The sequence below is a fragment of the Mytilus californianus genome, unplaced genomic scaffold, assembly GCF_021869535.1.
Source record: "Mytilus californianus isolate M0D057914Y unplaced genomic scaffold, xbMytCali1.0.p SCAF_1, whole genome shotgun sequence".
In the NCBI taxonomy this organism is placed as follows: domain Eukaryota; kingdom Metazoa; phylum Mollusca; class Bivalvia; order Mytilida; family Mytilidae; genus Mytilus; species Mytilus californianus.
This window is the reverse complement of record NW_026262581.1, coordinates 78,309,021-78,322,769: the sequence shown is the minus strand read 5'-3', so window position 1 is coordinate 78,322,769 and position 13,749 is coordinate 78,309,021. Positions and strand designations below refer to the sequence as shown.

The window sequence follows — 13,749 nt, the reverse complement described above, 5'->3', positions numbered from 1 at the left end:
CAATAGTGAATTGCTCAAACCCCAGCACTTTCTGGCGTCCTAACCACAAAGGAGCATTCTAACAGAAATACAATTTAAATTTTAAACCATTTTTTTTTATTTAATCCACAATCAACTAAATATTGATAATATTATATTATTGAAAAATTGTATTAACTCATGAAAGAATTATCGAACTGAAATAGTGTTGTTTTGTTATAAATTAGGCCGTCAGTTTTTGCAATTGAATTTGTTTCATATTTGTCATGTCGGGGCGTTTATAGCCGACTGTACGGTATGGGTTTTCTCATTGTTGAAGGCCGTATGGTTGCCTATAATTGCTTACATCCACTTCATTTTAACTTTAATGTATAGTTGTCTCATTAGCAATTGTACCACATCTCCTTATTTTTTAAAGCATATACACCGAAAAAAGATTATTTTTAATATCTTTGATAATATTTTCAAAAACTTTCCAAATGTTTGATTTAAATTATATCTTTACTGGTTATTTTCCTGGTAATACATTTGTGATATGTGACCAGATTGACTTATGTAAGAACAGAAAAAGATATTTCATAATTGTTTATTTTACTCTTGATAAAATATCCAAAAAGTTATCCTTACATTGTAGTATTCTATATGCCTATATATATATCCCCTAGTCAAGTAAGATTAGCATACCCTGTTAAACTGGTCCAATAAAACAACTATTTCAGATTCATGGTCATATACCATTGTCCAAAAATCAACAACAGTTTCCTCTAGAGGACATTGTGTAACTAAAAGCTTACTCTTCTCTTCGTATCCCTGTGAAAAAACAAACAACGTTTTTAATAGATTTTAAACAAGGAACAGACCATGTTTGTGAAGAAATGTAAGTAAAATTCAAGTTTGATTTGATTCAAGAAATCAAGCAGACTTCAGTTACAAATATTAAAGAACATGTAAACTTATGTGTGTTTTCCTACAATTTTATGCCAACAAAATACCGTATTTCACTTTAAAAATGCACAGATTAGAAAAACGAAATATTTATTTTTATGATATAACTGTATAGTGCTGTTTTTCTTAAATTCCAGAAATTGCTATCGTCATATAACTATGTGATATACATATCAGCCTATATATACCATGTTCTGGGCGATTCTTCGAGCACTTTCAGTGAACTAATATCAGCATGAATACCATGATAAATATTTAAACAAAAGAAATACTTGTTGGTATATTCAACTGAAATTACGATTGAAATAACCATTCGTGGAATATTTTGTAAGATTCACAATCAACTACAATAACGTTTCTGTTGGCCTCTTTGTCAGATTTATTTGTATATTTGTTTGCATTTTTCAGTTGTGTTGTATGTATACATGTATGATGTATGTTAAAGCAATTTTGGCTGACAAATCCCAATTATTGACGCATTTATCAATTATGCCTACCAGGGTTACTAAGCCAAATTTGTCAATATAAGGAGACTATAATTAACTGTCATAAAAGTAGGATGTTTAGCTAGCTATACAAACAGTTTTGTCCCACCATTATCTTATGAAAATGCCTGTACAAAGCCAGGACTATTACAATTCTTTTTCATTCGTTCCGTTGGTTGAAATAGTCTAACGTTTGATTTTGTCAGTTTTTAAAGACTTCCCCATTTTTGAATTTACCTAAGGGTTTGGTTTTTTGAAAACACTTTTTTAGTACAATGTAACAGTTATTAATATTCATTTCGGATTTTTTTATTTCTATATGTAAGTATGATATGTTCTGGAATCTTACAACTATTGAACAACAACTCTTTTTGATCACTCAGACACTTTACATACGTGTAACAAGAGGAATAAAATATTTACATGTATACAAACAATACAACATAATGGTGGGTATGAGAAAAAAAAGAATGCATTATTAAAGAGTCAATTCACAAAATGTTTATGAGGTGATGATAAATTGTTTTAAACCTTTTCATTACAAAGTGTTATTCAGCCTTTCATTTTTTGATAACTTGGATATCGAGTATTGATATAAAGTGTGACAAAATTAGAACTTACTGGAATAATCACTGCGTTAATGTAATCATTACGTGTTTTACCATATGACATTAAATACGGTCTATACCTGTCATCTAAACAAAATAAAATATAACCATTACATCTTAATTTAAAAAAAAATCCGTTATGCTTGAATTTATCTGTTTTTGTATTTTCTCTCTTTATTTTAACGGTAAAACATACGAAAGGTATAAGTTTATTGGTTCTTATTCAAAATATGAGCAATAGATGTTTACTGAAATACTTAGGAATTTATATCGTCCAAAGAATTCTGAAAAGAACCGCAAATTCTCATTTATATATATAGTCAATTTTGCACGAGTGAGTTGCAAATGAAAAACAAAACATAACAAAAAACAATCCGTTCAAACCGGTGCGAGGGGACGTCTTGACTTTGCATTGAGGTTAAATTTGTTGGTGCATATTGAAAGCCTTACTGTACTATAAACAACAACAATAAAGATAATAAAAGCTCTGTTTGGGTTTCGTATTTTCATTTATGCAAAGTAATATTGTAGGGTGAATTGATACACCATATCTTTCTTTTCAAATACAAATTCATCAACTCTTATTTTCATGGAAACACACAGACAAACTCGATGAAAATTAAAACGTTCATATGCAAACCAATTGTATTCAGGAATCTGACCAAATAATAACAATTATGCTGAAACATTCATTTGTCATGTGGAACAAACAAATCTTTTGTTGACGCAAGTTTGATATATGCAATGTTATGCATATTGCAATAGGATGAACGTTTTCTCATTGGGAAGCATCAGTCACATGTTGAATAGGCAGTCCATATATTTGTAGCCTTATACTTTATGTATATCGACTTACGTCGTTTGAAGTCACATATACATAAACTGTCTTTATATTTCATACTACATGTTAAACATATTTCCGCGCCAACAATAATTATTGGATTAAAAGAAATTACGATTACTTACGTGGAAATATTTTCTTTACAGAATTTTTGTGAATATTTTCTTTTGATGTTCCAGCAGTATATGCTGATTGAGGATTCAAGGGTCGCAAGGCTTCCAATCTCTAAAATTAACATATACGTAAATGACAATTAGTTTTGAAAGAAGAGATATATGGTCGAAAGTTCTGATAAAGAACAGTACATACACGCAATGCCCGTAGATTATTAAGTCGTAAGTTTAAGTGGACACCATAACTGCTTGATTTAAATTTGGAAAAAAAAATGGTTTTAATATATATTATAGAATAATATTAACAATACCAATTTTTATTGCACTAAATGCGCATTTTGACACTTAATGCATCTCCTCCAGTGATGCGATTCTTGATTAATATTAAAAGTTGATTCTGGTAAAAATAATTCATAGTCACCGATCGTTTCTTCAATCCTATTTTAAATACCGTAGCAAATTTTTAATCAATTCAACATACTTTTGCTTATTCACTCAAAATGAAGGAGTATACCTGGAATTGTAGTTTATACATATTCTGATTTCGTGGTAAAGTTTTATGTTCTTGATCCGAAATGTATTTACAGAAATCATTCTTCGGAATTGACGTTTCTGGTACAGTAAAAAGTTCTAATAAGGCTTCAAAGACTGCTTCATATTGTTCCTGCAATTTAAATTGAACAGATTTAAACACAACCATTTCAAAAGTATCATGTGTAATGGCTGTTACATTGAAAAGGTGTTTTAATGATTTTGTTTATGACGTTATTTGTGCGCGCATACACTTGTACAATTGTTAAATTTGATTTTTCTTCTGGCAAACGAAAAATTAGGAGAACATACTTATTCAATTAGAAACCTTAATGAATGAACCCTTTATTTACGTATATGTTTTTTCAGTAATGTAATTTGTCTTTTTACAATCATTGCTCACTATATAAACTAGAAGCTCTAAAGAACATGTGTCGCTCACCTTTGTCTATGTGCATATTCAACAAAGGACACTCTCCAACATTGTAGACGAGAAAAGAATTCATGACAAAAATCTGTTTTGTTGATCTTGTATTGTTGACCATTTAGTGTGTTTACTTTCTCTCTATCTTCTTTAGTTTTTGCTTAAAACACAAAAGAGGGTAAACAAAAATCCTCATTTAAGGGCAATCACTCCTATAAAGAGTGACAGTCTACTTACTATATCGGCAAAATTTGACTTGCTGATCATTTTTGTGATTCAAAGTTTCTGTTTATCTATTATAATGTTTGTCATATCAGCAAAATACATCACAAATGGTGAAAATAAAGGGCAATTACTCCAATAAGGAGACGTCGGACGATTTCCTCCATCTGTCTTTAATGTAGATCTTGTCTTGCTGATCATTTTTGCTTAGTTAAGTTTCTATCTATGACAAATTATGTATTATAATTTTTAAGATATAAGGCAAAAAACGCAAAAAATTGATGAAAATCGTCATCAAAGGGCAATAACTCTCGACTGACGATTTGGACCATTTTACTTATTTATAGAACTTATCTTGCTGATCATTTTTGCATTTTCAAGTTTCTCTTTATTTAGTATAGTTTTCAAGATAATAGACAAACATGAAAAAAATTGTAAAATTTGTCATTTAAGGGCAATAACTCCTAAAAGAAGTATAAAGACAATTGGTTGAGCTCAACATTCTGAAAATTTTTGTCCCCCGTCAGAATTTCTCTATTTATAACGGTTTTCAAAATATTAGTTCTATTTTTAGCCATGTCGACCATCTTAGTCGGCAGGCGGGGTCATTGGACACATTTCTAAAACTAGATACCCCAATGATGATTGTGGCCAAGTTTGGTTAAATTTGGCCCAGTAGTTTCAGAGGAGAATATTTTGTAAAAATTAACGGACGACGATGGACGACAGACGACGGACGACAAGTCATGAGAAAAGCTCACTTGGCACTTTATGCCAGGTGAGCTAAAAAGGATTTCTAGGTGATTATGCATTAGAGCATTACGATGAATACGCGTTTCTTGTTTAAGACTGCAACCAAAATAATACCATGTCTTATCAGGCAGAGTTCCTTCATTTTAATCAATCTGAAATATTCTGTTTTTCTAAAGACAGTAGTAATAACATTAACGGTACTTATACACTTGTATTGCACCAGATACGCATTTCGACAGTTAATGTATCTTCAACTATGTTTGTATTAGAAATGATTTAAAACTGATATATTTAGATAAAATTACATTGTTATCTTCTTTCGTTGAATAGAAGTACAAATAAATTGCATTGTGGCCACAAAATTTGAATATTTCTTTAAAATTTAGACCGATTGTTTTCTGTAACCACCTTAGATGGAAGAAAACCATTATAAACCGTAACTTGACCCAAAAAGGTAAATTTGGTTAATCCCACCTCTTACGTTATTTATTTATAAAGTGCAAATGTATATAAATTCACATTCCTGTCCGGTGCACATTTGATCGATAGCAGTTTAATTCGGAAAACACAACACAGTAACTAAATTTTATTATTTATGATTCATGCTTGTCAGTTCACATTATGTTTAGTTTTTTTTTTGGCTCTATGACGTTTTATCTACTTCCAGATCTTGTGGATTAAAGGACAATTGATTAAGACCATTTAAGAATAATCTTCATGAATGCTTGATAGAGTAGTATTACATTTGTAGTTTATACCAAATTGAGTTAGATGAGGCACCTGTTGGTTGCTTTCAAAGCATTCATTTATGATTTAGCCTCAATACTTCATATCCAATATAGATCGCACGTTTGACTGAATGTGTTCCAGTCTTTTGCTGTGTGGTTCAGAAATTATTTTAAGACATTTTTCTGCGTCACTGTTTTTTTATTTTCCCTGTTTTTATTAAGTACGTACATTGTCATAGTTAAAGATTGCACATCTTATTTTTCTATCAATTGTTTTATGTGATTTATAGTACCCCACTTAATCGTAACCCTGTGCGGACAAAAAAAAACCCATTAACAATACATTACAATTAGACATTTGTTTTAAACAGCACGCCAAATAAGACAGGATTAATGCTTAGAATGTTATAAATGCCTCCAAATTTTGTTTCGATGAGATAAAAGTCTATTGTAATATTTCTTAAATTATAAACGTGGAATACTTATGCTCAATTCATGTACGTTCATAACTCCATAGTGAATGTGATTTCGATGTAACATGTCGTCATTAAACGAATCAATAGCAAAGGACTGTAGCAATATGGGATTCTTGGAGTGTCTTTCAAACTTTAGTACATATATCGGTCTATCTACAACAGTTATACCTACATATGTTTGGACCATATTCATTCTGTCTTTCCTCATTATCTCGATACATTCCATAACATTTACGTAACCAACGTTTTTGCCAATTTCATATAAAGCATCTATAGCTATAAATGTTCCAGTTCTTCCAACTCCAGCGCTTTAGAATAGTTTAAATAATTTAAAGTAATTGTTTACTACAATGTCCTTGTATAACTGAAGAACATTTTATACCGGAAATAAAACATAAAAAGAACGTTTTCCCTTTTAATTTTACGAATTCAGACGAAGGATTAATTGAAAATATTTTGTGATAGTTTTCGATATCAAATTGTAAACATTATTCTAGTTGTTTATACAATTTATTTATAAAGAGACAGTGCTTTAGACTAAGTAGTGTACATTGCATTATAATACCTTTTCTAGGATATTTAATGAAGCAATTTTGAACTTTTAATTACGATATCTGCTTTTCATACACATACCTACAATGTACAACCATCGGACCATTTTGGTAACATTTTTCAATCTTAACTTTCCTGTAAAAACTGACTAATTTGATACTGTCAGGAACACCGTGGTCTGGCCACTGAGTGAAATGAAAATGGTGAATTGTTCTTTCCTGTACATTCTAAAATAGGAAACATTGATGTTATTGGAGCTGCAAAATACATATAAACTATAGAATCAATATAAACAGCTCCCGGGTTTCCTAATATAAAAGCCGAAAGTGTCCGAAAATAAAGAGCAAGAAAGCAAAGCATGACAAAAAAATACAAACAAAACAAACTGAGTAAGAAACACTGGACTTTAAGGAGGAATAGGCAATTTGGTAAACCTATTTAAATAAAATTGTAGTTTAAAGGTTCAATAAACATTGTAAAATCTCCAGAGTTCAATCTTAGTACAGACAACTTTTGCTTTGCTACTCGAAAATGTTTTAAGGCCTGTCAAGACCTAGATATATTGAAGTTCTACGCAATTTGAGAGTCAGAAATTGAAAAGTTTACAGGATTTTAAAGAAGACTAGAAGATTAGAAAAATATATAACCAACAACTGATTTTTTTTAATGCCTCCGCTCGATTACACTGATTAAATCAATTTTCAAGGCAGACATCAATTTTCCCTCCATTTGTCATATCAAAACTACATATAACATTGTCTATCTGTGACGTTATATGAACTGAACACGTTCAGTAAATCAATATGAGACGAAAACATAGCTCGGGTTCCCATCCAAAATGTACTCAGCGTGTATATATCATATATCATATATCTGATCGGATATTAATGTCCTATCGACTTTCCATCTGATACTTGAAACAAAACATGTTTATCTATTACTAACTTTGAATATTTAACGATTGCCCTCTTTTATCGGTCAATGTCAAGAGCGATAAATCTTATACACAATGGTTTCGCGAACTTTTGTCTATAGTATGTTTCGTAGTTTCTTGTATTTCGTTGACATTTGAGCTGCGTCGAATAGAATTCAACCTTTTGTAAGTGCACATATACATGTATATTTATAAGACTTTCATTGATTTTGGACTATTCAAATCACATATGCATGTACATTGATAAGACTTGTATTGATTTTGGAACATTCAAATCACATATACATGTACATGTATAAATAAAGGCAACAGTAGTATACCGCTGTTCGAAACTCATAAATCGATAGAGATAAAAACAAATCCGGGTTACAAACTAAAACTGAGGGAAACGCATCAAATATAAGAGGAGAACAACGACACAACAAAAACACAACATTAAAATGTAACACACACAGAAACGAACTATAATATAACAATGGCCATTTTCCTGACTTTGTACAGGACATTTTAAGAAACAAATGGTGGGTTGAACCTGGTTTTGTGGCATGCCAAACCTCCCGCTTTTATGGCAACGTCAAACACAACACCAAAACGACAACATCACATGAGAGGACCACAATACAAATAAATGGGAGAACACATAGGACAAAGAAACACACGAATAATAGCTAACAAAAGGTACTAGGCTTAAAATTCAATACGCCGGACGTGCGTCTCGTCCACACAAGACCAACCATTGACGCTCAGATGAAAACAGTTTGAAAGCCAAAACAAGTACAAAGCTGAAGAGCACCGAGGACCAAAACTTCCAAAAAATTGCGCCTAACACGGCCAGGGTTTTCTGCCTGGGACAAGAACATCCTTATTATTTAGAATAATTTATAATATAGCAAACAGTAAATTTTATTAAATGACTATATAATAGATATACATGATTAAACCGAAGTGGGGACTAACTACAGAATTAAAACGGATACATTACATAAAACAACTTAATCCAACACATAAAAATACACAGCCGAGTTAGCCAAAGCCTCAACGCACAAAGTGACGTCACATTTGAAATTCTAAAAAAACACACAAAGTGACGTCACATTTGAATTTGTAAAAATATTTCCCAAAAATAAGATAGGATTAGGATTGATTCAAGATTAGATTTGTAATACTGACATTACATTTATTAATAACAATGAAAATTACAATACTTATTAATATCAAATTGTGGTAGTAATAAGATAATTAATTGTATTATCTAGCTATGTCGGTGTTTCTTCTGAATCAAACTGTAAACCAAATATATCGTATAAATTTCGTTGAACCAAACTAAAATCTAATAAATGAAGGGGTGATTAATTATATTTACCATAACACACGAATATAACAGAAAAGACGTTAAGACATTTGAAAAAATCCGACGAGAATAACAAATATAACATCAAAATTAAATACATGAATTTGGGATAGAAAAGTACCGTGAAACGTCTTATAGCAATGCGTTTCACACTCATTAAAACAGTCACTTTCATTGATTTTGGAACATTCAAATACAAAATAAAAGATGAATTTTGGTCTGTTTTGTAGAGTTCTTTTAACAAATCAGTTTTCAACCCGTTACAGACTTTGCATAGATATTTTTTAAACCCGAAATAGGATAACAGATGTAATGATATTGATTTGCATATGGTCGATTTCTATCCGACGCAGCTCATTTCTAAGCATACATGAATCAAAGGGGGGAATTTAACAAACATATTAATGCTGATTCGTCATATCATAGATGTTTTTTAACTGAATATTTTGTTATCGAGCCATATTCTTTAATAATGAAATTACCGTGTCGTTTTTGTTCAACACTGTTAGCAACCTGTACACATAAACTGTATGTTCTCTTTCTTCCTTCATGGTTACTATATAGTTGTTTACTGCCAATGGTTTTGTGACTGATTTAGGCCAGTATTTTGCACATTTTATCTGGAAAACGTATGAAATCGATATAAGTTAACATACAATCTCAGAGCGACGTAATAGAAGAGTTTGATAATCACTTTACTAAGTGGTGAAGTTGCAATAATCACTTCGTAAATTTTACGGACGCCATCACGAATTAGTTGACCGTTATGGAATATCTGTTTCACAGTTGATGACGGACATCTTCCATTTGTAGTGATCGCAATCCCGTCCACTTTTCCCCGAATATGACCTACCGAATTAGACTTATCGCCGGGTTTGTACTTACATGAGCAACAACACGAATGCCGTATGTGGAGCAGAAATTACGTACCATTTCGGAGCACCTGCGATCGCCCCGGTTTATGGTTTGGGTTCGTATTGATCAAGCTACAGTTCTCTGTGTTGTGTTGTGCTTTGTGTAGTGTTGTTTGTCTTTTTATCTTTTTTTTGACATGGCGTTGTTAGTTCATTTTCGACTTATGAGTTTGAATGTCCCTTTAGTATTTTTCGCCTCTCTTTTACCATCAGATAATATAGTTGTTGCCTCGTAATTATATGAGTTAAACATAATTAAATTTTAGTTATCAAATAGGCATTGTACATGTTTTAGTTTTGAGTATTTATTTAGTTATGTTTTTACTCAACAATTCAATGAACAATTACATACAAATAAAATTCAAATATCGTAGCACATTTTTCGATAGACTAAATAATAAGACAAATGTAACATGAAGAAAAAATGTGTTAAGGTAGTTTGTTACCTTGTGATTTTCTTTTAGCTGTGTGACCATCACTATTTTCCCAACCTTTTCTTGCCAGATCATATGCCAAAAATCTCTCAATGTTTCGTTTTTCGGACCTTCATGTTAGGAAAATGATAATATTAAGATTTGTAGGTTATCAATAAGAACAAAAAGACTGTCATCTAGATAAAGAGATTAGTTGTAATCTATGCGCTGTTTTTTTTTAATTATGTTTCGCTTGCGATAAGTCACCTAGATTGTGTAACAGGCCCAAATAAAAAACTTTCAAATCTTTTATGAATAATCCAGAGAAGGCAGTCAAATGTACAAGAAAAGAAAAAAACAACAAACGTTGAGGATATACATTTTAGTAGTTCTTTATACTTTAAAGACAATGGGAACAATCTCTCTTCCTAAAATATAAAAAAGACGACTATCATCAAGCTACGACAAACGAATTTGACTACTAGTAATCCTTTTATGTCTCTTTTGGTCATACAGATCTTCACGTGTTCAAGTACTTATACATCCTTGGCTTTTAAATTATTAGGTTTGAACGTTTTCAATAAAGGTAAATCATGAGCAAAGATTCGGACACACCAAATTTATAAAGATCACTTTACATCTTGAATCAAGTTCGTGGTGGCATGTAACTAGGCTCTGAAATGAATGCAGAAGTTTCTCTACCTTTCTTGAATACATGTTACACACCTATGAAAAATATTCTATACACATAGACAGAAATATATGAATGTCGAATACTATTTTTATAACAGAACCCACTTTTTAAACCAAATGACTTTCGATTATCGATTTTATACAAAATACAACCATCAAACATAGGAAATAGTATACAAACCTTGTGCTGCTATGTATGCTTTTTCTTTTTCATAGTTCTGAAATTGTACAAGGAGGGTATTTTGAATATACTACTTAGTTTTATTTGTCATAGTTACACTACAAATTTGAAAATCGTACCAAATTGATTACATGCAACAACTTCTTACTGGTCAAGAGCAATACGATTTGTATCACCAGTACAGTGGAAATGTTTGGTCCGAACTTGCATCAAATGAACACATTATCAGTGTGTGTTTGTTTTCCTGACTGATAATGACTGTTATCGGCAATTTATACATTTTCCCTTTGATCTAACTATCTACAATTGTTAAAATCAAGGAAATGAAAAAAATTTAAAACAACACGTTAAATAATTTCATGCTTCCGAAGGGCTTTTCTGGATTTACTTTCATCGGGAACCCTGAAAGCCGAATATTTAAAAGTCGAGGATGTATAACCTGATACTCGAAATTATTAGGCAATGATGTCATGTATCAGTGCACGTCGTCACGGCTCAAGTCAATCCGCATCAATATATCAATGAAATACACGCACGTTCATTCATGCAACCGAACCACTATCCCAACGTTTTGTACGCGTAAAAGTAGTTTTACTAAATATTTCGTTTTAGTTCATATTATCAACTATCAACCCCCCTCCCTCCCCCCAAATACAATACTCGCGTGTCATTTATTCGATACTAACTTCATCAGCTCGAAAATCAGCTCGAAATCATGAAATAAAACAACAATTTATATGAAGTAAAAATTAAATATAAAGCAAATGATTCTTTAAATCAGGGATAATTTGATGTTCATTTGATTAAAGTTTTAATATGGAACTAGCTCGTACTACTCCTCGTAATGCGTACATGTAGGAATTGACTTTTTTAAAAATGAAACATTTTGAGCACAAAAAACATATTAGTTCATCCGTGTAAGCAAATAAAATATGAGAATTTTTATGAATTGTAGGATTTGTTTTTAAGATCTATATATATCTTTTAAGTCATATAATCTATAGAGCTTTCACATAGCAGAATATTTATGCTATTTTACATACAAGGCCATAGAGACAGAAAACGGTTTTTGACTTTATTTCCTTCTTTTGAACCTTCAACATGTGCATAAAGAAGTCCTTTTTGTAAAACAAATTACCGATAAATAGAATAATCGCATGTCATTTATTCGATACTAACTTCATCAGCTCGACCTAGCGAGCTCGCCTGATATTCTTGCTGATAAAGTCAGTATCAAACCAAAAAATGCCATTATTCTATATCTATTTGCCTTGTGTTTTGTCCCTTGTTATGTTAGACTGATATAAATGCCCGCGACCGGCATGCGTTTAATTGTACGATATGTGTCAATACGTAGCAAAGTCCAACCGGAGTATTTAAACTGATGTCTCATTTATCAAAAGTGGCAATCTTTCTCCATGTTTGTGAACCCTTGAAACTATCTGCACAGTCCCTAGACTGTAGGTTACCCCTTTCCCTCATTTTCCAGTAGTTGTAAACATTGTTTTGCCCTTTTATCACCGGTCAATCTACGTTTCCAGAATCTACTTATTGAAATATTTGTTTATTTGTTGATTTCAGTATTTTGTATGCAATATTTGGACGGAAACAAAACATCAATTAATCAATCTATTTACAGTTGGCAACTTTGTTGTCTGTGCTGTTTTTTTTTGTTAGTTTGGTCTCCCCTTTTTTCGTCCTGCTTATTTAATTATCATTGTTTGTTTACTAATAGAACACATACTAAATGTAACAATGAAAGAACACCATGGTTATATTTACATACCAAAACTATTCATGAGTAGTCGCAATCTAATTAAAATTAGTTTTTCGCACTTGCTCCGCGTTGTCTATAAGTCGCGCGACATATAAACAACGAGGAGCAAGTGCGGAGAACTAATTTTAATTAGATTGGAGTAGTCGTTAACGTTTTGGAAAACAGGAAAACAATATTGTACTAGTTTTATTACTGGTTTAGTGATATAGAAATAATTGGAAATACTGGTTTTTGTGTTCTTTTCCCAACAGGAGTTGCATATGCATTTCCACTATATTTCAAATCGTAGCAATATTGTCATTGAGACTTAGACTTTTGAATATCTCTAAATTCAAGTCGACAACATACACCGTTGACAATATTAGAATATTAGAATATAAAAGAATGTACATATATCTGTTAAAACTTACATCAATATAACTAGCATTTATATAATCGTGCGTCGTGTCCCCCTTCAAAACAACACGTGAATGATCATCTATAATGAATACATATAGTTATGATATCAGTATTATAAATTGATACCAATCTGTCATTGGTATGATTAAGGATGTACACCTCTGAGTAGCCAAAAATTATTAAACTTTTTTTCTTAACCTGATTTTTGGGTTTATATGACTGTAAACAAATAATTGATGAAAAAAAAATCATATGGTGGTGTACTTATTTTTTTCTACAGCCATTTGAAAGTACCTAATTTTGATGTTTTTCCCATTTTTCATCAATTTTTACCCATTTTTGGGCTATTATTATGAAAAAAATCAGTTTCAGAATTAAACTTTTTTTCATATTTTCACTAAAGATGAAGTGGACCAATCTGAATAAATTT

General features: G+C 31.4%; 1 protein-coding gene across 1 annotated transcript in view; it reads right to left on the bottom strand.

The window, feature by feature from the left end:
- LOC127738025 (receptor-type tyrosine-protein phosphatase epsilon-like) overlaps positions 1 to 13,749 on the bottom strand; it is a 264,382-nt gene that overhangs the window by 213,305 nt on the left and 37,328 nt on the right. The window contains exons 14-21 of the mRNA XM_052249048.1: positions 13,331 to 13,398; positions 11,144 to 11,180; positions 10,303 to 10,400; positions 9,425 to 9,562; positions 6,739 to 6,884; positions 6,278 to 6,413; positions 3,486 to 3,635; positions 2,984 to 3,083 (exon numbers count right to left, since the gene is read on the bottom strand). Of these exons, the coding sequence (XP_052105008.1) occupies positions 2,984 to 3,083; positions 3,486 to 3,635; positions 6,278 to 6,413; positions 6,739 to 6,884; positions 9,425 to 9,562; positions 10,303 to 10,400; positions 11,144 to 11,180; positions 13,331 to 13,398 (873 nt within the window). The remainder of the gene's footprint in view (positions 1 to 2,983; positions 3,084 to 3,485; positions 3,636 to 6,277; positions 6,414 to 6,738; positions 6,885 to 9,424; positions 9,563 to 10,302; positions 10,401 to 11,143; positions 11,181 to 13,330; positions 13,399 to 13,749) is intronic.